Consider the following 25,310-nt stretch of genomic DNA (forward strand, 5'->3'; position numbering starts at 1 on the left):
CCCGTTTGAAGTCACAAGGAGGGGTCTCATCAGGGAGCACAGGCTGGCCCCTTGCCACCTGGCAGGCTGAACTGTTCCCCCTCCTTCTGAAGGCAGAACAAAAACTGCTTTTCTCAAGCCAGGAAGCCAGCCAACACCCAGGCCACAGGGTCTCAGCTTCCTCCCTAAATGGGGCTGAAGAAGAAAATTCTTTTGTAAGAATAGAGCACTCCTTCTAAAAGGAATTCCGGAAAATACAGAATTCTCCTCTCTCCTCTGTGTGTAGCCATGCCACTCTGGTTGAAGCAAAGAGCAGAGGCAAAGCCTCTAGGGGAAGCTAACTGCTATTTCTCCTTCCATCCTTCCCCTTCCCCTTCCCCTCCAGGCGCTGGGAGAGCTCTGAGGAAACTTTAGAGTCCCTTGAGGACAATTTGAAAACCACTGCACTAAATTTTAGGAAAGGAAAGAACTGTGACAAAAAATGAAGTTTAAAAAAGAGGGCATTAGCCATGTGTCTAAAGAGTTGGAGTAGGGAGTGGCTGGAGGGGAGATTCTAGTTACACGAGTGTTGGCACCAGATGCTTTGGGATCTGCTATGGTCACAGGCAGCCACCCTCTAACTGCCTCAACAGTCCATGTGCATTTCTAACACGCAAACATCCACTGGAAGGGGCTACTGGCCCGTGAACTCCCCTTTCCCTCCACTGAGGCCTCCTCACCTTCTTCCTTCCTCTTCCACTCACTGTCACAGCCCCTCCTGCAGGCCTGGCCCTGCTTAGATGTTAGTGACAGGACTGATGTGGGCTCCCTCAGTCCCAGCATCTTCCAACCCCTCCTCAGAGGCTGGCTCTGCAGTTTATTCAGATTTTCTATTTCTTCATGACTTACTCTTAGAAGATTGTGTGATTCTAAGAATTCGTCCATTTCTTCTAGGTTGTCCAATTTGTTGCCATGTGCCTGTTCATAATATTTTCTTATAATCCTTTGTATTTCTGTGGCAGCCATTGTAATTTATCCACTTTCATTTCTGATATTATTTACCTGAGGTTTTTCTCCTTTTTTTTTTTTAGTGAGTCTAGCTAAAGGTTTGTCAATCTTGTTTATCTTTTCAGAGAACGAGCTCTTAGTTTCATTGATCTTCTCTGTTGTCTTTTTAGTCTCTACTTCATTTATTTCCACTCTGATCTTTATTATTTCCTTCTCCTGACTTTAGGCTTCATTTGTTCTTTTTCTAATTACTTTAGGTGTAAGGTTAGATTGTTCAGTGAGATTTTTCTTGTTTCTTGAGATAGGCCTTTATTGCTATAAACTTCCCTCTTAGTTACTACATCCCATAGATTTTGCTACATCCCATAGATTTTGGTTTTCATTTGTCTTCAGGTTTTTTTTTTTTTTTTTTTTTTTTGCGGTACGCAGGCCTCTCACTGCTGTGGTCTCTCCCGTCGCGGAGCACCGGCTCTGGACACGCAGGCTCAGCGGCCATGGCTCACGGGTCCAGCCGCTCCACGGCATGTGGGATCTTCCCGGACCGGGACACGAACCCATGTCCCCTGCATTGGCAGGCGGACTCTCAACCACTGCGCCACCAGGGAAGCCCTGTCTTCAGGTATTTTTTTATTTCTCCTTTGATTTCTTCATTGACCCAATAGTTGTGGTTTTTTCCAGCTTTCTTCTTGTAGTTGATTTCTAGTTTCATACTGTTGTGGTCAAAAAGATGCTTGATATGATTTTAATCTTCTTAAATATGTTGAGATTTGTTTTGTGTCCCAGTATACAGTCTATCCTTCAGAATGTTCCATATGCCCTTGAGAAGAATGTGTATTCTGCTGCATTTGGATGGAATGTTATGTAAAAATCTATTAAGTCCTTCTGGTCTAATGTTTCATTTCAGGTCACTATTTCTTTGTTGACTTTCTGTCTGGATGAATTATCCATTGATGTAAGTGATGTGTTAAAGTCCCTACTATTGTTGTTCTGCTGTCAATTTCTCCCATTAAGTCTGTTAATTCTGCTTTATATGTTTTGTGCTCCTATGTTCAGTGTATGTGTATTAATAACTGTTATGTCTTCTTGATGAATTGTCCCCTTTATCATTATATAAGGTCCATCTTTGTCTCCTGCTACATTTTTTAGCTTGAAGTCTATTTTATCTGATGAGATATGGCTACAACTGCTTTCTTTTGGCTTCCAGTTGCTTGGAATATCATCTTCAACTCCTTCGTTTTGAGCCTATGTTTGTTTTTAGCCCTGAGATGATTCTCCTAGAGGCAACATATAGTTGGGTCTTGTTTTTTAATCCACACAGCCACTCTGTCTCTTTTGGTTGTTGAATTCAATCCATTTATATTTAGGATATTTATTGATAAATGAGGACTTAGTACTGCCATTTTATCTTTTGTTGTCTGGTTGTTCTATATCTCCATTATTTCTCCATCATTTCTTTTTCCTTATGTTTCTGTCTGCCATTTGGTTGGTGGTTTTCTATGATTTTTTTTCTCTGTTTCTTCTTTTCTTATGTTTTGCATCTCTACTCTAGATTTATGTTGTGTGGTTACCATGAGGTTTGTATAAAACAGCTCATAGATAAAATAGTCCTTTTTCTGTGATAGCGTCTTATCTTCATTAGCCTATATGAGTTCTGTCCTTTTCCTTTTCCCTTATTATTATTATTATTTGTTATTGTTGTCTCTATCCCTTTTAAGGTTGTGATTTTGTTACCAAGTTGAAGTAGCTCTAGTTATTTTTATTGATGTTCCCCCTTTAACCTGTGTGCTCTAATTAAGTGTTTAACAACCTATTCTGGATTGATGTGGTGATGTCACGTTCTCCTGGGCCAGGCCAAAGCCACACCAGACAAAGGACAGACGTTCATGGCAAATGGGTCACTCTTCTGGTTCTGTCCATGGGGGCCCTTGCCTCTCCTCCCTGCCCATTGGTGGTGTGTGGAAGGCAGGGGTGCAGCATCCAGCTGGCAGTGCTGGGGTCCTCTGATGCAGCACACACTGTCGCTTCACCTCCCCGCCGTGGTGGTGAGTGCCATCCTGCCATTGCACTGCACTCCCATCAGTCAGCATGTGAACATGCACTCCAGGTCTCCCCTCAGGTGCCCGAGGCTGAGCTATGAGTCGTTTCCCTTTCCCAGCTAGCCCCTCAGGTCTCCACTGCAGTGGTGTGTCCTGTGAGCAGCTCTCTTGGGGGGTAGAGACAGAAAGGGAGGCACACCTGTCCCCCTTGCAGGGCCAGGTGCTGCCTCCTCATGGTCATCCTCACTCCATGGGGGCAGGGGGGACTGGTAAGTGATCACCAGAGAGGTCGCTAAAGAATATGGGACTGGGTGTGGTGGGAGAAACTCCTAGAGATCTGAGTCCACGCTGCTGTGTCCCATCATCTCTGCATAGTGCAGCAAACACTGGTTTACCAAACCTTTGCTTTTCCATCTCTGGGTGAGTGACCTTCCTCCCCTTTGAAGTCCCAAACCACTACCCTCCACACCCTCTTTGGTCTTTAGGAGCCAAAGGTGTTTTTCAGAGGAGGGCTTGGGCCATTTTGGCAAGTGACTCGGTTCTCCCAGCAGGGTTTCTCCCGTGGACGCATGTGTAGGGGAGCAGAATTTGCCACCCTCACCTATGTCTCTTTGTCATATTGTTTGAAGCTGGTTATTTCTTGAGTTGTGGAAAGGGCTCTGGAAACCAAGTAGGAGTTGCCCTTTCATAAGAAAATTTTCCATTTGTAAGGGTGACTCCCTCTCAGAACCTGGAAGAGGAGGATCACCCATTCTCTAAAAAATCTTATTGAGGACAAGGACGGCCAGAGAGGGGAAGGCACGGACTTAAATGTGCATCACAGTCACCCTTGTCCACTGTGTTTTCCCTGGTCACCTCCCCAAATTGACTCTCTCCACCCTTGACATCTTCGTTTGTCTTTAGCTGAGAATGGTATTGAAGATGAGGGCTTCAGCCACTTTGATGAGTGAATCAGTTTTCCTGGGACTCTCATGTGTTATTCAACTTTGACTTTCTCCTGTTCATCTGCTGTCTCAATTTAATTCTTAGATTAGCCAGAAGAACCTAGAAAAGCAGAGGAAAAGCTCTTCCTCCCCGACAACACTATTGATACACTTGTCACTATGAGATACACTTGTCAAAACCTATAGAATGGGGACTTCCCTGGTGGCTCAGTGGTTAAGAATCCACCTGCCAATGCAGGTGACACGGGTTCGAGCCATGGTCTGGAAAGATCCCACATGCCTCGGAGCAACTATGCCCATGCGTCACAACTACTGAGCCTGTGCTCTAGAGCCCATGAGCCACAACTACTGAGCCCGCGTGCCACAACTACTGAAGCCTGTGTGCCTAGAGCCCATGCTCCACAACAAGAGAAGCTACTGCAATGAGAAGGCAGTGCAGTGCAACGAAGAGTAGCCCCCGCTCACCACAACTAGAGAAAAGCCCGCATGCAGCAACGAAGACCGAACGCAGCCAAAAATAAATAAATATTTTTTTAAAAAAATTCTTTAAAAATAAAAACAAACCTATAAAATGTACAACACCAGGAATGAACCCTAGGGTAAGCTCTGGACTCTGGGTGATCATGAGGTGTCCACGTAGGTTCGTCCATTGTGACCAAACGTTGCTCTGGTGCAGGATGTTCAAAGGATAGTTGAAGAGTGCCAGGCTCTGAGCACCTGGAGGGCGTGGGGCAGGCAGGGAGGAGCAGGGGACATAAGGGAACTCCCTGTCCTCTCTGCTCAATTTTGTTCTGAACCCTAATCTGTTCTAAAATATAATTCAGCCTATTTGAGTACAAATAAACAAGAAAAATAATACCTATTCTGATATAGAGTTGTGATTTTCTGATTCTATTTACTACTTTACTCAAAGTTTTGTGTACTTTTGCCTTTTTGTTTCAGGTAGAAGAGTTCCTTTCAATATTTCTTGTAAGGCAGGTCTAATGGTGATGAACACTCTTGGCTTTTGTTTGTCTAGGAAAGCCGTTATTTCTCCTTCATATCTGCATATTCTTGGCTGACAGTTTTTATCTTTCAATATTTGAGTATATCATTCCATGCTCTCCTGTCAGTTAATGCTTCTGCTGAGAAATCTGCTGATTGCCTAATGGAGGTTCCTTTGTAGGTTACCATCCTTCTTTCCCTGGCTACCTTTAAAATTCCATCTTCATCATTCAATTTTGACAGTTTGAATATAATGTGTCTTGGAGGAGGTCTTTTTGCACTGAGGTAATTAGATGTTCTCTTAGCTTAATGGACTTGTATCTATATACCCAGTTCCTTCCCCAGGCTTGGGAAGTTCGCAGCTATTATTTCCTTAAATAAACTCTCTGTTCCTTTTTCCCTCTCTTCTCCTTCTGAGATATCCATTATCCTAATACTGCCCTTCCTAATAGAGTCAAACAATTCTCATAGAATTTCTTAATTCTCTCCCCATTTACCTGTATCATTTGTACAGTTCTATCTTCCTGATCACTCTTTCTCTCTTCCATGTGGTCTGCTCTATTTCCAATGCTTTCTGATGCATTCTTCCTCGAATTTATTGAGTTCTTAAGCTCCAGAATTTCTGTTTGGTCCTTTTTAGAATTTCAATCTCTTTGGTAAAATACTCCTTCTGTTCGTTAAATTTATTCCTGAGCTCATTGAACTGCTTTTCTGAGTTTTCTGGTAGCTCGTTGAGTTTCTTCATGAGAGCTGTTTTGAATTCTAGATCAGTTAGGTTGCAATATTCCATGGCTTTTTGTTTGGTTTCTGGAGAATTGCCCATTTCTTTTTGTGATACCTTCTTACCGTGGTTTTTCACGGTGCTTGATGAGTTTTCCTCTGCCAGTTCATTTGAGGTGGCAAACACTTTTCTTCTTTAGGTAAACCTTTTTTTTTTTGAACTTGATTCTAAACAATTCACCAGATTAGTACTTAGGAGCCTTTTTTGTTTTTCAACAGGTGGAACTATAACACATTTCTGGTTTCTCTTACCTGAGCTGCCTCTCATTATATTGGGTTGGCCAAAAAGCTCGTTCGGGTTTTTCCAGCACACCCTAGAGAAAAACCCGAACGAATTTTTTGGCCAACCCAATACTTGAGAATTGGCACTTTCCACTCTCACCGCCTCTGCCAAAGATGTCACCACGTACCCTCATTATAGCTGCTTGTGCCTCCAGGTTTTCTGGTGCCTTGCTGCTTCTGGTGTCACTGATGTCACTGGTGTCACCACCTGGACTCAAGGACAGCTGGCACCTCCACCTTGTCTGGGGTTTCCTGGGTTGCAGGCTCCACCATCGCAGGGGGACAGGGGGGTAGGGGGAGCCAGGGTCACAGGCACTTTTGGGGTTGTTGTTCATGGGTGCCACTGCTGCAGGCAGGGATCTGGATTTGCAGGCACCTCCATGGCTGGAGGGACAGGATTACAGGCCCCACTGCTGCTGCGGCCCAGCTCCCTGTGGCTGTGTGCACTGCTGGGGTTGGGAGGCCACGGGCATGTGTGCCACCTCTCCAGCTGCTACTGGCTTTTCTGGGGCAGCAGGCTCAGCTGTTGCATCCAGGGGTCCAGAATCATAGTCACTGCCTCCTCTGTTCCCACAGTTCAGCCTCCTCTATGTATTTCAGTCCACCCACTTTCAAATGTACAGATATATGGAACTTTCTGGAATCCTGTTGTGCTGGAAAGAGGAATCTTTGTTGAGTTATGGATGTTTTACTGGTTGGAAATTGAAGCAGAGAGACAAAGGGAGCATCTCATGTGACCATGAGGCTGGATAATCTCTAAAATTGTATTCATCTGGGCCATTTTAGTTTTGAGCTATCATGAACAATGCGGCTATGACCATTTGTACACAAGTCTTTGTTTTCACCCCTCTTAGGTAAATACCTAGGAGTGGAAATGATGGGATGTATAGTAAGTGATGTAGCCATACATTTACCCCAGCCATGGAAGCACAGTTAGCTGGGGAAGTCCAGAGCCCCAGGCCTGTACCAAAGTCTGGAGATAAGTCCAAATTCTCAATATATTCATGAGTTAAGAATCCTAAGCCAAGAGTAAAATAAGACCTCGTCTGGGGACTATGCACCCCATATGGCCCAGTGAAGACAACCACCCACAACCCAGCCCCCCACAAGGAAAATCTCCCATAAAAGATAATTCCTGTGGAAGATGAACTCACAGACAAGAAATACAGGGCATATGAGAATGTCAAGCTCTATAAAAAATAACCTGAATAATTGATACCCCCAAAAACTCCAATAATACAAGCTTAAAGATACTTAAAAATAAATGTGTATTAATCTAAAGATGGCGGCTTCAGCAGCAAAGAGCCCTACGACGCTGCCAACGAACATCTGCTGGCCATTGCGTTTCTTAGAAAAATTCCCTGGACTGCGGTCACGAGTGAGCTGGGAGAACACTTTGCACAATTTGGCCATGTAGGAAAGTGCACCGTACCTTTTGACAAAGAGACTGGCTTTCACAGAGGTATGGGTTGGATCCAATTTTCTTCAGAAGAGCTTCACAATGCACGACAGCAGGAAAATCATGTTATTGATGGAGTAAAGCACCATGTTCAAATTCAAAAACCCAAAGCTTTACAAGGGGATCAAACATCTGATGAAGAGAAAGAGTTTTGAGACCATCACTGCCTATTAAACAAAGTAAACAAAACTTAAATAAATAAATAAATGTGTGTTTAATTAATTAAATAATTAACACAGAGATATTAACTGTTGAGTTTTTCTTTTCTGCACTTCCTTATATGTGACTCTTACCCAGTCAGTCAGAGGCATCCACACTACCTTGAAAATAACTAGGATACATAGTAGGATAAAAGCAACATTTGCTTTGGGGCAGTTTTTGTTTCTACAAGTAATTATTGAAAATCGAGAGGGAATATCTGAGAGTAACAGAGCATAAACTCTAGAAAGAGAACAGAAGATATGCTGCTTTCCCCATGGCTGACCACTGGGGAGATTAGATAAGGATCACCTGGACTAGTCGGTGAACAGAGAGGTAAAAATAGGCTGTGACCTTGAAAAAAATTTCGACTCCTGGATATGAGGGGACCTGACTTGAGAAGGTCACAGAAAGATGTCAAGGATTATGTGTGGCCAGAGCTGAGCCAAAGTCTTAAGATGACTTGTGGCCTCTTGAGTGAGCACCATGTCATCCACATTTGCTATTTTTCTCAATACATAGATAAAGGCATTCCAGGGACTTCCCTGGTGGCACAGTGGTTAATAATCCACCTGCCAATGCAGGGAACACTCTTATATTGGAAACTCTTTTGTTCCTTTTGAACATTTTTATCATGTGTACGTGTTACACATTCCAAAAATTGAATAAAATAATACAAATAAATATTCACACAAAACAAGTTTTTCTTCTAGATAATTTGCCTGCAAAAGCCCTCACACATGTACAAAAGGGAAAAAAAAGCCTCTTGTTTATAAGGGTAAAAAACTGGAAACAACCAAAGTCTTCATCAGTAGGGGAATAAGTATGTAAATATTGAATAGTATATAGCACTTAGAGGGAATGGATAAACGGTAGATAGATAAATAGATAGAGATAAGTAGATAGACAAATAGATCTATCATAGAATAACACTTAAAGGAAATGAACTAGATTGATCTCTCTGTGTATCAACATGGAATGACTGAAAAATATTTTGAGTAGAAAATAAGCATAATATAGAGTATATGTTTAGCATAAAATTTAAGTCAATTTTTAAAAACACACTAAATAAAAGTATAAAAAATGGGCTAGAAGGATACCAAACTCACAATGTAGCTTACAAGTGTGGAGGGCAAGATTGGGGGTTGGGAAGTGGGGAACTTGTGATATCAGTAGTTTATTTCTTGAAAACAACTACCAAAAAAATAAAAGGGGGGGAAACAAATATGACCAAATGTTAAAAGTTTTAATTCTGGATGATAGGAATATAGGTATTTATTGTTTTATCCTTTGTGTTTTTCTATATTTTAAACAGTTCTAGAAATGTAAATAAAAGTAAAATACAAACATCCAGCCAAGATTCTCCAGATAGATCTTTTACTTTCTTTATAAAGTCAAGTCCACTTTAAACAATCAGCCTTGACATTATTAAAAAAAATATTCCTTGGGCTTCCCTGGTGGCGCGGTGGTTGAGGGTCCGCCTGCCAATGCGGGGGACACGGGTTCGTGCCCCGGTCCGGGAGGATCCCACATGCCGCGGAGCAGCTGGGCCCGTGGGCCATGGCCGCTGGGCCTGCGCGTCCAGGGCCTGTGCTCCTCAGCGGGTGGGGCTGCGGCGGTGAGTGGCCCGCAAACTGCAAATATATATATATATATATATATATATATATATATATATATATATATTTAAAAAATAAAGTTTTTGTTAGAAGTTAAACATTGGGAAACTCTCTGGTTGTGGTTTCAGATTTCATACTTCAGATGCAACAGGATGGAACCAAGGTCAAAGAGAACGCAGGGAAGTTTGACTCTTGTTCCAGCACTATGCCTTGTACACACCCACTTGTTCCTCCACAGCCCCTCCTTCTTGCCAGTTTCTGTTAGCAAATTCTGCTGAGGAAGCAAGAAGACTTACTTCAAGACATACTCCCTTTGTCCCTTCAAGACGTATTTTCCCTTTGTCTTTTGTTCTTTGAGGAAAAGAAAACATTCTACAGGTGGAGCTTGTGAACAACACCTTCTTTAAAAACCAGAGCCTCCACCCTTACCTGACCACTTCAGCGCCAGCATCCTGCCCAGAAAAGACGCAGTTAGCCAAAATGATACCTGGAGGCTTAACTGAAGCCAAACCTGCCACTCCAGAAATCCAGGAGATCGCTAACACGGTGAGTGGATGCAGTCCATGAAAAGGTTTGATCCCAAATCTTGGTTTAGGTTGGCCCTGTGTTAAATGTGTGGGTAAACATCAAAATGAGAACATGGGGAAATGTGTGGTTTTTTTTCAGGTTTCCTTACAACTGAAAAGTTTTTCAGATGAAACCTCTGATAATTCTAACTCTAAGAGTGATCTTGAGCAAGTCATATCTCTTCTCTGAGCCTCAGGTTCCCCATTTGTAAAAGAAGAATTTTTATTGGATCATCTCTAAGGCTCTTACAATATATGATTCTAGGATTACTAATTCAGTTTCTGATGAAACTTTTCTATTCTCACCAAGTGGAGCCAACATGTAATTAAAGTCTTGGGTTGTTAACAATTGATGAACTAGGGACTTCCCTGGTGGCACAGTGCTTAGGAATCCGCCTGCCAATGAAGGGGACACAGGTTCGAGCCCTGGTCCGGAAAGATCCCACATGCCTCAGAGCAACTAAGCCCGGGCACCACAACTACTGAGGCTGCGTGCCACAACTACTGAAGCCCGTGCGCCTAGAGCCTGTGGTCTGCAACAAGAGAAGCCACCATAATAAGAAGCCTGTGCACCACAGTGAAGAGTAGCCCCCGCTCGACGCAACTAGAGAAAGCCTGTGCACAGCAATGAAGACCCAATGCAGCCATAAATAAATTAATTAATTAAGAAAAAAAAGAACCTGCTTATGGTTTAAAAAAAAAAACACTTGGTGAACTAGACTTCAAATGCACTACAGGAAAAATAATTTTAATAGATTGAATGAAGAGCAATATCATAAAGATGATCCACTTACAAACTTCCTACAAATTTGACTCAATGGACAATGTTTTAGTATTTGGAAGATGATTAAATAGTAGAGAAGTGGCATAGTATATGGTGACTCCAAAATTCATTATGGTGAAAATAGAATTCAATGTGTTTAGCAGGTTAATACATTTTTCTAAGTGTTGTCTGGTTAGCCATTACCTATATAATAAAAATTTATTGTATTGCATATTTTATGAAAAGAAAAAATACATAAATTTCTATTTTAGGTTTGTAAATCATCGCCCTATTTTCTTGTATCATTCCTTCTTGCTTTTTCTCGCTGAAACTTCATTCTATGACACTGTTTGGCAAAGATTAGCTTCTTGTGTAAGGGATTCTCTATGTTAGGGCACTGAGAAACTCTCTAAGAGAGCAGATGCCTGAAATTCTACCATTCATTCTGTGGGGTTAAATATTTCCCTTTCAAGAGTTCTTTTAAAAAAGTAGTTACTTTACAATAATGTGAATAAATATATGTGAAAGAATATTAGATCAAAAGTTTCAATTAGACACCAAGATACAAGGTGTCTTAGAAAGTGCACATTCCAAAGGATATGGTAATCCAGATTCAAGTTTTCAAAGGAAATAGCTAATAATAAATTAGATGATTCACCCATGTTAAGAGTAAAAAAAAAAAGTAAATACCTTGTCACTTTTTCTTTTTTGAAGAAGGTAATATTAAGTTATTAATGCCTTCATTCAAATCCCTGTATTGTCAGTGTTTTCAAACTTGAATGTGCACACGGGTCACCTGGAGGTCTTGTTAAAAGACCAGATTTTGACTCAGTAGGTCTGGGGTGGGCCTGAGATTCTGCATTTCTAACCAGCTCTGGTGATGCCCAGGCTGTCCATGACCTCACTTGCCTGCAGTACTAGAGATACAGGGTATTCTGAGAGGCCTATGGGAGATGAGCTTTCTAAAATCAGAGGGTGGGCAAAGAATCTCAATTTCATCTGTGAAATGAAAATAACACCTCTTGCCCCTAGACCTCAGAGCCGTAAGGACTAATGAGAGCACCTGCATAGAAATGACTTGGAGGGAATTCCCTGGTGATCCGGTGGTTAGGACTCCGAGCTCCCAGTGCAGGGGACATGAGTTTAATCCCTGGTCGGGAACTAAGATCCCACAGGCCGTGACTTGGAAATGAGAAAGCAATGTGCATAGGTGAGGCATTACAATTGTTTACTTCAGATTTTTGCCTGAATTTCATCCCTGACCCAGGAAAATCCCTCTGAGACTCTCCAGGGACCAGAGCTGTAAGGGGGCTGGGAATAACAGAAATTTGAAATATAAAAGGTAGAAGGTGCAGAAAATTGTAATGATTTTTATAAAACCTACCTTGGTTCGCCAGAATAATTTTTATTTAAGTAACAACTTATAAGAAGGCCTTGCATTGTTAATAACACCCATCTGTGAGCCACACCTTCAATGTATACATTAAGTTGAAGGTGTGTTTCTTGCTGCTCACCTTGGGCTTCAACCCTCTCAGAGAGACAGAATAAGAAGTTACTGAGTAGCTACCTCACCCCTGAAAGGTGCTTTGCGGTTTTGATATCCTTGTCCTCCATTCGACCTCTCATTTGATTTTCACTCCACTTGGGGCAAGAAGGGAAGGCATCACGTCCATTTTTCAGATGATGAAACTGAGATTCAAGGAGGTTAATAATCACCTAGACAAGAAGCTAGCCTATCTCCAGATTTCGACCGCCTGCCTTTTCCACCACACAGTGGCAGCAACATCAAAAAGCATGAGGAGTGAGGGGAATACACTGGGGGCAGACGATGTGGCAAACTTGCCTTCTCTGTGCAAGCAGCCAGCCTCAGATTTAAAGCAATATGAGAAATGAATATCAATGAATTATTTCTTGAATATCTCTTAGGTATCCAGCATTGTGTTAAATGTTATAGAAGATCCATAAGGACTGTAAGACATGGCCCCTGCCCTCAAGAAGTTTACAATCCCTTTAGGGAAGTCAAGAAAATCTGGAACATAATATAAAACAATCTCCAATTAAGTACTTTTTCCTAATCTTAGGTTTTGGACCAGGAAAAACTTTAGAGATTTCTGGTCAAACATTCTTACTTTCAGGTGAATAATTACTGTTTGGCAGCTCTGTTCCTCCAGTGTTAAACTCCCAATTATCACTTGTCTTCCCTCTTTCACAGGAGACAGCCTCAGGGGACAATTCCCAACTAAGTGTTGGAAGATTGAGGGATAGTCAGCTTAGAAAACGTTTTATAGTTTAGGGAGCATTTTCACATCAATTGTATCACTTATTCCCCCACAGACAACCCCAAGGGGCAGATATTTCTACGAGCTTTAGGTGAAGAAATGTAATCGACATCTTCTCCAAGATTATAGAATTATTTAGGTTCCCAGGCAGGGCCAGGGAAATGGGAAGGTGTAGGTGATCACATACCTAGTGTGATCTGAGGGAGTACCAGGGAAGACCTCCACTTACCCTGTCATTTACCTTGGAGTTGTATTCCTTTGATGTTTTAATGTGCTTCTAGTTTTAAAATTCGCCTATTAAAATGCAGGTATACTTGGAGGAGCTGAAGTTTATCCCCTTTCCCTGTTTTTATCAGAGAGATTCTTAGTGGAATGCCAGCTGAAGGAAGAACCAATTAGGGAGGGAAAGAGAGGAGGGGAAAGTCATCACATAGAGAGGGGAAAGCATCAGAAAAATGATGACTGCAGGTTCAAGGAATTTGACATCAGAATGAAAGAGAGAGGTTGGATCAGGTCAGAAAGAGAAGAAAATCAAACAGAAGGCTTGGGGTTGAGAAGACTTGAACATTTTTGAAGGCAGAAGAAAGGAGTTTCTCCATTCTGAAGATAACAGAGACTGGAAGGTAATGGTGGTATCAGGTACTAAGGGCTGTTAGTAGTACTTGGGTCCAGAGTACACGTGGAAAAAAAAAACCCTTCCAAAGATTCTCTATGCCCCTCTTCTTTCCTCTTTCCTATTTAGGGAGACAAGTTCTCACGAAGGAAAACAAGCCTGGTTTCTTCATTCAGAAAACATTGATTTGGGAATTCCCTGGAGGTCCAATGGTTAGGACTCTGTGCTCTCACTGCTGACGACCCAGGTTCAGTCCCTAGTCTGGGAACTACTAAGATTCTACAAGCCGCGCAGTGTGGCCAAAAGAAAAAGAAAAAAGAAAATAAAAAAGAAAGAAAACACTGATTATGTACACAGTACTGTGTGAATTGCTATAGGGAGAGAAGGGACATAAAAAATGTCCCTACCCTCAGAGAAATTTATCAAATAGATTGGAGAAAAGGGATACACACAAGGAAATAAAGAGCCAAACATGGCCCCATCCATAAAAAGCCATAATTAAGGAGCAAATGAATGGCCCACTGGCAAAAGCCTCTGGATCATTATGGCTGATCCATTATCTCATGCCATATGTAAAAAACCATTGGATAAGAATTCTGAGTATGTTTATGTGCAGGAAGGAAAAGTTATTTCAATAATTATTTTTAGAAATAAGGGCTATTATTACACATGCACAGATGCATACACACAAAACATACACACACACACACACACACACATACCCCTAAGTCAAATGTGACTGCTGAATACCATTCCTGGCATACACACAGATCATGATTTTTGTCTGCCAGGACACCACACAAACACCCCATCTGCATACCATTATGGACACATCCAGGAGCTTAGCATGTCATGGCTCTTACCCACAAATCTGTGTTCTCCTCTCTGACTACAGCCCCCTCATCAGTCACCTCTTCCATTGTCCCCACGTCCAGAGAACCTGCCATTCATCCACACCAGAATCCTTCAGACACTCACCTCCCATCTTCATCAGAGCATGCCTAGGCCCACTCTGTCACTCATCCAGCTGGATCGCATGATGGGTGGTTTCATACTCTCCTCTACCCCTGATTTCCATGACTTCGTGAGCTCTGGCATTCCAGTCCTCAATTAGAGGTCACTCCCACTGCCACAACTTCCTCCTCAGCTTCTACTCCAGGTTCAGAGAACTTTGCTCAAGGAAGATGTAGAAACACAGAAAACTCACCCATTACAAATCTACAGATTCATGCCAGTGAACAACCACAGCAGGACCCTAGGGCTGCCAGGACATCCTTTCAGTCATATCCTGTTGATCGTTTTCTAGAAACCCCACAGAGGTGGATTTGGACCTTCTCTCTCCTCAGTTTCTTAATCCGTCCCATCCCCATGGCCCAACCAGATGGCATCTCAGTTCTTTCTCTTAAAAGATGGCAGCCATCTTGTTCGAGAATGCCCTGAATTACTTATCCCCTGCTGATCTCATTCCTCTCTCCAATCTAAGACTTTGTCCTCCTTAAGTCAGGTGCCATCATTTCTTGTATATTGGGTGCCTTGCCCCATACTTCCCCTGCCCTCAAAACATAGGTGACAAATATTCACAAATCACCTCTCACCAACCCTACTGTACTCTCATGTTGCTACCCAAACTCTCCCTTGTTACTCTCTAAAGCTTCCCAAATATGACCTATCCATGCTGCCACCATTATCTTTCTATGCATTTTTTCCTAAATTATGCATAGTCCAAGTGTTTCTGCAGAATGATTACAGGTAGGGGAAAAGCCTGTGTCTTGGGTTCAGTGTGGCTTAAATCCTCAGATCCTGGAGAACTAGCAGCTTACCGAGATTCATGCTCTGCAGCAACAAGAAATGCTTGAACAGCTCTGGGGTAACTGCATTTTACCAGGCGCTCCTCCCTGGAAGCATCCTTCCACTGGTTGGGACCCAAGTAACAAACCTACACTGTTCCCTTCAGCACCTCAACCACCACCATGCATGGCAGGCGGAGGAAGGTGAATGCCAACTGTGTTCAGCTCAAGGTCTGTCTGTTTACCACCAGACTCTGGACCACCATTCCCAGGTGCCCTTCACCCTCTTAGCACCCGTCCTGGGGGGTCTTTCGACAACAACCTGCCTTCTGAATAAGATTTCACTGATCAGCTCCTTCCAACTCTGCCCCTATTCCTCCTCCTCACCTGAAATCTCATCATCCCAGGTTCATAGCATCCAACAATAGAGCAATACAAATCCATTTTACTGGAAAGGGGGAGCAGGGCTACGGTTTATAAGTACGGTGAACCTGCAATCGAGGCACACAGTCTGACAGGTGCCAGAGCACTTACAGAAACAAACCAGGACATTTGAAATCAACTCTCTGATGGAAAATTCTGGACTTGTGGACTGCATAGATACAATGGAAAGGTTACAGCTTTGGATGTGTTTCTAGGACAGATAGAAATAAAAATGTCTGATACATAGTTTAAAAAAAAAGATAAATCAGATACTCACTATTCAAGGCATTTAAAACGCCAAATAACTATAATCAGTAATTTTTCAGCCTTTAGCAGTCATGTTCTCCTCACAGCCTTAGGTTCCTCATCTGCAAAATGAGGTTTAAATAGATAATTTGGGGCTTAGTGTAGAGATTAACCCTTCCCAGCTCAGCTCCTAACTTGACTGGTACCCAGTGGCTCAAAGGCTCAAAAGGATTAGGCAGGGGGGAGCAATAAGACACTGAACTCTTCCCTTACTCATTCTCTCTGCATGCTTGTCCACTTTTCTCTTCTCTCTCCTGTGCCCTACCTCTTCCCATTTCTTTCTTTCTTTTTTTCTTCACTATTTGTTTCCTTCCTTTCTCCACTTTTCAACCTCACTTTCCATCTCAAGAAAGCAATCACATTCCTCCCATCTATTCTGAATGTTACAGGAGAAATGGGTAGTGGTCCGAGAAGTGTTTGCCCTTAAAAAATGGTCTGAGAACTCAAAGAGTTTGCAAATGTCTAGATCTTTGAAAGCAATCTGGTACCCAAACTGAGGCACAAATAGAAAAGGATTCAAAATGCTTGCCCACTGATGGGAAGGACTGTGTGGCCTTGGGAGAACCCTAGATGCACTGGAGGCCTGACTAAAGCTGTATATGCACATAAAATGTTATGGGCTGGGGCTCCCCTGGTGGCGCAGTGGTTAAGAATCCGCTTGCCAATGCAGGGGACACGGGTTCGAGCCCTGGGCCGGGAAGATCCCACATGCCGCGGAGCAACTAAGCCCATGCACCACAACTACTGAGCCTGTGCTCTGGAGTCCGCAAGCCACAACTACTGAGCCTGAGTGCCGCAATTGAAGCCCACGCGCCTAGAGCCCATGCTTCACAACAAGAGAAGCCCACACACCGCAACGAAGAGTAGCCCCGGCTCTCTGCAACTAGAAAAAGCCCACGCACAGCAACGACGACCCAGTGCAGCCAAAAATAAACAAATAAATAAATTTATTTTTAAAAAAGAAAATGTTATGGGCAGGGAGGCAACTTCCCAATAAACAAGGTATATCCAACACATACAGTTGTTTCCTTTCCCTCTAAATGATAGAAACGATTTGAGGGGGGGAAAATGGCATAAACCCACAAACGTAAAGACAACGTGAGATAGGCAAACATCTCAGAGATATTGGCAAAACTTCGTGTGTGGGGGGATTTTTTGGGGTTTTTTTTTTTCGACAAAACTTTGGAAGATGGAAAACATGAACAATGTAAAATCACTGAGTCGTCTGGACAGAGCATAAGCCACACAGGGGAATGTTGGAGCCAGAAGCAAGCAGATTCATGGTACAGAACTCTAAAATGACTCAACCATTAGCAATGCCAGAAACTCAGGAAGACAAGAATGAGGCATGGGGCTAAAACCAGGAGAACTGATGGAAGATTGCTATGAGAAGCAGTTAGACTGTGCCCAGATCCTTCCCTCTCACCACCCTCCACCCTGGAAGACAAGCTATTACTGGTCCTCCGCCTGGGCAGAAGATTGGGGCTTTACTCTTAGCAGAACTGAGTCAGAGAAACCATAGTAGACACTTAGCATATCAGACCCAGCTGAGAGCAGGAATGGACGACCTATACTGAAAACTGGCAGATTCAGTAAAAATTTACATATTGAATTTCAGACTCTCTTACTGCCTTCTCATGCTTGGTTCAGGAATACTGGCATCTAAGCTTGTATTTCTCTGTGGTAGACAAAATAATGGCCTTCAAAGATGTCCACGTCCTAATCCCTGAATCCCTTAAATATGTTACCTTGCATGGCAAAGGGACTTGTGGGTGTGATTAAATTAAGGGCCTTGAGATATGCTATACTATTTTGCAACTTTAAGTCTGAAATTATTTCAAAATAAAAAAAATTTTGTAATGAAATAGTAATTACCGTCTCCCATTTTTATTAATCAAAGACATGTTTACCTATTTGTAAATACATATTTAACAGATTTGTAAATCACATAAATGGAGTTCGATATAGCCTTGGTAATTTGTTTCCTCTTGTCAACAAAAACTTAATCAGTTGATTTAAGAAAGAAATGGGAAATTTTTTCGAGCCAAATTATGGATTATAACCCAGGAAGAACAACATCTCAGAAAGCTCTGAGAACTGTTCCACCCATTAGAAGTCAAGGCACAGGTATATAAGTTTTTTGAGACTGAGGGCTGTACATCAAATGATGTATAGGTGACAGTTTATTTAATCCAGATCTAAGCAGCATGGTGGTGGGTCATGTGATTTCTTACAAGATAGAGGAGGGATATTATCTTTTAAGGAATTGTCTTGTCAATGCTAGGAGCATGTTACTCTTTATGGTTGAGCAGGTATTCCTGCTGATGGGAGTGGTTTGGCCGGTGCATAATGCAGATACAAAATGCAAAGTGGGGGGAGAGGGGAGGCCAAAGGGCAGAGAAGATTTTGTTGTTGTTGTTTAAATTTCTTGTCTTGCCATAAAAATATGACTTTTATTTCATACTCTTTTCTTAAGGTCAAACCACAGCTTGAAGAAAAAACAAATGAGACTTATGAAGAATTTGAAGCTGTGGAATATAAAACTCAAGTGGTTGCTGGAATGAATTACTACATTAAGGTTAGAGTTCAACATTGGCTTTAGCACTAAAAGATATTGCTGTATCTTTCACTTTATGTGATGTCCCCTGTCGCCCCTACCTTATAATTTGTTCTTTCTCCTTGTCCTAAATCAAGATGCCTACCTAGCATGGTACTGCCCAAGTGGTAAACTCTCAAACTTGGCAGATGATGGTATATTTATATCATCTTTTTCTTGTGAATTTAGAAAGCTTTCTTATATTAATTCTTAACTTAACTTCCAGAAAATGTATAGAAAAAGATTTCAGAATTCAGAGCAAGCTTAGTTTGTGGCCATGGCTTCTTCATGTGGGATCCTAGGATCCTAAAGATGTGGGGCTGGACCAGATGCTATCTTGAAGCTTATACCATCTCAAAGCTTTGTGATTCTATGTGTCTAAATTAAATGGGTTTAAGGAATGATTTGAATCATTAGCTGGGAAAATAATTTAAAACAACTTTTGCCCTTTAAATAAGCATTTTGATTAATATAATTTAAATATATTATTTTTGTAACTCAAATAACTAGTTTCAACTTGTGGCACTATAGGTGTAGTTTGAAGCAGTGGAGTATTAAAAGTATTTTAAAAATTAATTTTACAGTTATATCAGAAAATTAAGTGATACACTGATCCAGTTCTAATTGAAGAAAACTTTTGTGAAGTTATTGAGAGGGAACCAATCCAACAAACCAACCATGGATATTTGGAAGCCATTTTCAACCTTTTGTATTGAGAAGATGATAATTCTCATTTAGTAAATAATTACAACAGACATTCAAATGTATTTACTTAATCTTTACTAACCTACTTGATGAGGGCACAGTCTGGCTTATTCCTCTTTAACAAACAATTAACCACTTGAGATATAAAATTTTTTTTAAGTTTTCAGCAAAAAAAATAAAATGTGTTGTTAAGCAGCTTGGCATGAAAAAATTACAAGACTGGGTCATGTGAAAAGATCAGCCCAAATTGGGAGATTGGGATTGACATATATACACTAATATGTATAAAATAGATAACTAATAAGAACTGCTGTATAAAAAAATAAATAAAATAAAATTCACACACACACACACAAAAATCAGCCCAGTCCTACCACATTTGAGGTCCTGGTACATGCCAGGTGCTGGGGTGCTACACAGGGGTGAGACCCTGCCTTGTCCTCAGAAAGCAATGGTCTTGTTTCCTCCCTTCCTGCTTTCTTCACAGCTAGAAAAGAATGGTTTCTAGTTAAAAGTGGTTTTTTTCAAAGATAAGAAACATTCCATCAAAATTGGGATTATTATTTTAATAACTTATGATTAATCCAAGTACAAAAATTTCACATACTAACCAGCTCATACATTTCTTAAAAGGCCCATCAGAAAAAAGGCCCATCAGAAAAACTATCTTGGAAATTTCTTCCCTTAAGACCACAGTCCCCTTCCCTCCCTACCTCACCCTTCCATCTGCTATCAAATTTCTCCTATGGGATTAAAGTCACTGACCAGTTTCCTCCTTACTTCCTAGCCATCTAGCTGTTGACCTCTTTGATCTGAGACACTCACTCTCTGGATTTCAGATCTGGCTGGTGATGTGACCTCCTCTTGTTTTTCTCAAGTACCTGTCAAGAGACAGGTGGTAAAATGGAAGGATTGTAGTCTTTGGTGTCAGACAGTCCTGGGTTTGAACACTTACTCGGCTTGTTTGACTGGTTAAAACCTGTGTGATCCACAGCCCCTTATCTTCTCTGAGTGTTAATTCCTTTAGCTTCACAACATGAATAATAATAACCTACTTTGCAGGGTGTTGTGTGGAATAAATGAACTAGAAATTTACTAAGCACTTATGGGGACTTCCCTGGTGGTCCAGTGGATAAGACTCCATGCTCCCATTTCAGGGGGCCCAGGTTTGATCCCTGGTCAGGGAACTAAGAGTTCACATGCCACAACTAAAGATCCCGCATGCTGCCACGAAGATCCAGTGTGCTGCAACTAAGACCCGGCACAGCCAAATAAATAAATAAAAATTTTATTTTAAAAAGAAAAGAAGTTTACTAAGCACTCACAATGTGCCAGGCACTGTCCTAAGAGCTGAGCATGTATTATCTCATTTAATCCTCTCAACATGTCTATAAGTATGATCATTTCCTTTGTGTTGCTAATAAGAAAATTGTCCCCTGGGGAGGTGAACTAACTAACAAAGGTCACAGTACTATAAGAGCACAGCCAGAATTTGAACCCAAGTAGTCTGATACTTACTTATTAGCTGTGCTGCCTCCAATAATATATGCAAAACTTGTGCCCTGTTCCAAGCACAGAATAAATGTTTTTGAAATGTTACCCCATAGAGTGAAACTAACACAGATGTTGAAGTTTGGCTTTGTCACTTATTAGCTGAGAGATTTATGAAAAATTACTTAATCTCTCTTAATCTGCTCTGCATCTGTAAAATGGTCCTTGTTCCACCTTTCTTCTTGCCTGGAACAAAATGTAAATATAATCAAGTATATAAGATGGTCATCACAGTGTCTGACTCATGGTAAACATTTGATAAATGACATTTATTAAAATTAGTTTAGTTAGATTTATATATAAAGAATGAACTAGTGGTTACCTGTGGGGAGAGGGAATGTGGGAGGGGCAAGATAGGGATAGGAGATTAAGAGGTACAAACTATTAAGTATAAAATAAATATGCTACAAGGATATATTGTACAGCACAGGGAAATAAAGCCATCCTTCTATATTTTTTTAAATAAAATAAAATTAGGTTAGGAAGGGACATCAGAGCACAATAAATATTATTCAAAGACAAAACTTTTACTGTCTGAACCAAGAACAAAAGTGGAAATTCTTACCATAGTTTTCTAGGTCCCAGATTCATGCCCAGATTACCATTTCAATCTTCATACCAATGATTTCCCAGCAAGATCCCTTTACTTCAGAGGGGAAACTAGACTCTACATCCCTGGGCCCTGCTCAGTTTTACCTATGGGCATTTATAAAGCAGGTTCTAATATAGATATGGGAACCACACATCCCAAATTCTCTAGGGCAATTCTGATTTTCTTCTCCTTGCTCAAACCATGTGACAAATAAAGTATCCCAATTTGGGAGTCGGAAAATGGAAACATCAAAAAGACTGTCACTTGTTTTCTTGATCTGTGCATCTTTGAAAATGAAATGCAACTCTGGGCTTTCATTTGTGCACAGAATATAGTAAACTATAAAATAAAATAAACCTAGGACCTATGTCTCTTGCCATGCCTTTAGCCTGCCCTTTCTCTCATAAAATAAGATGGAAGGTTTATGTAAACTAAGTGTCTAAGAATGGTGGTCTAGGAATGCTATTCCAAAAAAGTGTATTGCAGCTAAATCTTTATAGGTCTGTAGATCTTTCATTTGACATGGATCTGTGTGAATGAATCTCCTTTTTCTTTTTTTCTTCTTTTTAACTTCCAGATACGAGTAGGTAACGATCGTTATACTCACATAAAAGTATTCAAAAGCCTTCCTCAACAAAATCAGTCTTTGGAACTTACTGGCTACCAGGCTGACAAAAACAAGGATGACGAGCTCATGGGCTTCTAGCGACATGTTCTGAAAGCAGTCGATTCTTTCCACTGTCTCCTGATTAATGGCCTCTGCTAATAAATGTAACTATCAATAAAGAAGTATTCTTTTTCAAATAAATTAATCTCTTCCACTAGCTCTTGTCTATTTTTTTTAAGATGTTGGGGTTAAGAGTTTATTAATTAATTTATTTATTTTTGCTGTGCTGGGTCTTCGTTTCTGTGAGAGGGCTTTCTCTAGTTGTGGCAAGCAGGGGCCACTCTTCATCGCGGTGCGCGGGCCTCTCGCTATTGCGGCCTCTCTTGTTGCGGAGCACAAGCTCCAGACGCGCAGGCTCAGTAGTTGTGGCTCACGGGCCTAGTTGCCCCGCGGCATGTGGGATCCTCCCAGACCAGGGCTCGAACCCGTGTCCCCTGCATTAGCAGGCAGATTCTCAACCACTGCACCACCAGGGAAGCCCTCTCATCTATTTTATATAAGAGTAAAATTACTTTTTCTTTCTCAAAATCAATGTTATAGCTTGAGAGTAGAAATTCCATACAAACTGATGTCATTTGGAAATCTTAGAAAAATTACTGAGGCCTAATGCAAAGGATAAAACCACCACCACTCCCACCATTGGCAGGCCAGATCTTGGGTTATCAGTGTCCTGGGGCTGCTGAGAATTCAACACTCCACCTCTACCCTCACATTTTAAAATTAAATCAAATATTTTATTAGGCATATTTATATTTTAAAACAATCTCAAGCTTACAGATAAGTTACCCCCCCAAAACTTTTTTCCTGGACATTTGAGAGTAAGTTATCTACAGTGATGTTCCATCACCAACAAATTCTGCATTTTGCACCTCCTACAAATAAGTACATTCTCCTGAAAAACTGAAATATAATCACTAAAATCAGGAAATTAACACTGAACCTGGAACCAAGCAAGACCCTGTGGGGCTCCTGGGCACCAAAGCCTTTCTGTGTCCCCTGTTTCTTTTTTGTAGGAAATAGGCTTCATTCAGCCTCCATGACCTTCCCTGAGTTCCAAAGGGCAGGTTCAAACTATTGCTAATCTGGGAAGGGAGGGCGATGTGAAGACAGGGAGGAGGAGTCAAGAAACAATAGTGCAGGGCTTCCCTGCTGGCGCACTGGTTAAGAATCCACCTGCCAATGCAAGGGACACAGGTTTGTGCCCTGGTCTGGGAAGATCCCACATGCCGCGGAGCAACTAAGCCCGTGCGCCACAACTACTGAGCCTGCACTCTAGAGCCCATAAGCCACTGAGCCTGAGTGCAACAACTACTGAAGCCCACGTGCCTAGAGCCCATGCTCTGCAACAAGAGAAGCCACTTCAAGGAGAAGCCCATGCACTGCAATGAAAAGTAGCCCTAGCTCACCGCAACTAGAGAAAGCCTGTGTGCAACAACAAAGACCCAACGCAGCCAAAAATATTAATTAATTAATTAAGTAATTTTAAAAAAAAGAAACAATAGTGCAGTCTTTGGGCAGGGTCCTGGTTCCTCCTCAAGGAATATACATAATATCTTTGAGCTCTTCTGCAGAACTAAAACCCACACCAGACTGAAGACGTTAACTACTTGGTGAAGCATTCTTCCTTCCAGAAAGAAGGTTACAGTTCAATACTACCTGATGCCAGATGATCTCTAGATTGAAGGAATGCAGGTCCTGCAGGCACCCTGATCCTTATCAGCAACCCCGCCCCTTGACTATAAGACTTCTCACAAGCTCCCTGGGTTGGAATACACAGTTTTGAAGACATTAGCCCACTGTGGGCCCCTTTGCCTGGCAAGGCAATAAAGCTATTCTGTTCTACTTCATCCAAAACTCTGTCTATGAGATTCAATTTGGTGCTGGTGCATAGAGGCCGGGTTTCAGCATCAAAACATTTGTTAACATCTAATCTTCCAGACAACATTCAAATTTCCCCAGTCACCCCAAAAATGTCCTTTATTGCAAAAAGATCCAGTCCAAAACTTTGTGTTCCATTTAATTGCCATTTTTCTCTTTCTTATTTAACACTTTTATTGAGATAGAATTTATATAATATACCATACAATTCACCCAAAGTATACAATTCAGTGGTTTTTAGTATATTCAAAAATGTGTGAAACCATTACCACAGCAAATTTTTGAACTTTTTTTTTTAAGATTTTTGTTTTTGATGTGGACCATTCTTTAAAAGTCTTTATTGAATTTGTTACAATATTGCTTCTGTTTTGTGTTTTGTTTTTTTGGCCACAATGCATGTGGCATCTTAGCTACCTGACCAGGGATCGAACCCGCACCCCCTGCATTGGAAGGCGAAGTCTTAACCACTGGACCACCAGGGAAGTCCCACAAATTTTAGAACATTTTCATCACCTCAAAAAGAAACTCCATGAACTGTCAGCCCCCATCCTTCTCCACACCCCCACTCCTAAGCAAACACTAATTTACTTACTTTCTGTCTCTATGGATTTGCCTATTCTAGACATTTCATATATATGGAATCATATTATATATGATCTTTTGTAATGGGCTTCTTTCGTTTAACAAATATTTTCAAGGTTCATCCATGTTGTTGCATGTACCAATATTTTATTCCATTTTATAGCCAAATAATACTCCATTTTATGGACATACTACATTTTGTTTATTCATTCATCAGTTGATGGATATTTGAGTTGTTTTCACCTTTTGACTATTATGAACAATGCTGCTATAAACATTTGTGTATATGTTTTTGTGTATACAACTGTTTTCTTTTCTCTTAGGTATATACCTAAGAGTAAAATTGGTGGTTCATAAGGTAACTCTATGTTTAAATGTTCAAAGAACTTACAAACTGTTTTCCAAAGCAGCTGCCTTATTTTACATTCCCACCAGCAGTATATAAGGGTTTGGATTTCTCCAACTTCCTCATTAGCGCTTGTTATTACCTGACTTTTTGAGTCTAGCCATCCTAGTGAGTGGGAAGTGGTATCTTATCATGGTGTTTATTTGCATTTCCCTGATGACTAATGATATCAAGCATCTTTTCATGAGCTTATCATCCATTTGCAGACCTTCCTTGGAGAAAGGTCTATTCAGGTCCTTTGTCTATTTTTAAATTGGGTTGTCTTTTTATTATTGAGTTGTAGTTCTTGCATATTCTGGATACAGGTAACTTATCAGATATATGATTT

The 25,310-nt window shown here is 41.2% G+C and overlaps 1 protein-coding gene and 1 pseudogene across 1 annotated transcript; both read left to right on the plus strand.

Moving 5' to 3' along the window:
- Positions 1-7,274: 7,274 nt before the first annotated feature.
- Positions 7,275-7,606, plus strand: LOC132491098 (SRA stem-loop-interacting RNA-binding protein, mitochondrial-like; annotated as a pseudogene).
- A 2,142-nt stretch (positions 7,607-9,748) lies between these two features.
- On the plus strand, positions 9,749-22,155 carry CSTA (cystatin A). Its single transcript, XM_060099933.1, has 3 exons — positions 9,749-9,814; positions 18,482-18,583; positions 22,027-22,155. The coding sequence occupies exons 1-3, from the start codon at positions 9,749-9,751 to the stop codon at positions 22,153-22,155; spliced, it is 297 nt and encodes a 98-aa protein (XP_059955916.1).
- Positions 22,156-25,310: the final 3,155 nt, after the last annotated feature.

The sequence above is a fragment of the Mesoplodon densirostris genome, chromosome 5, assembly GCF_025265405.1.
Source record: "Mesoplodon densirostris isolate mMesDen1 chromosome 5, mMesDen1 primary haplotype, whole genome shotgun sequence".
NCBI lineage: Eukaryota > Metazoa > Chordata > Mammalia > Artiodactyla > Ziphiidae > Mesoplodon > Mesoplodon densirostris.

Excerpts from the sequence above, each read along its gene's own strand:
- CSTA (XM_060099933.1), top strand. The coding sequence starts at position 9,749 with ATGATACCTGGAGGCTTAACTGAAGCCAAACCTGCCACTCCAGAAATC. Across the intron at positions 9,815-18,481 it reads TCCAGGAGATCGCTAACACG|GTCAAACCACAGCTTGAAGA; the intron begins GTGAGTGGATGC and ends TCTTTTCTTAAG. Across the intron at positions 18,584-22,026 it reads GAATGAATTACTACATTAAG|ATACGAGTAGGTAACGATCG; the intron begins GTTAGAGTTCAA and ends TTTAACTTCCAG.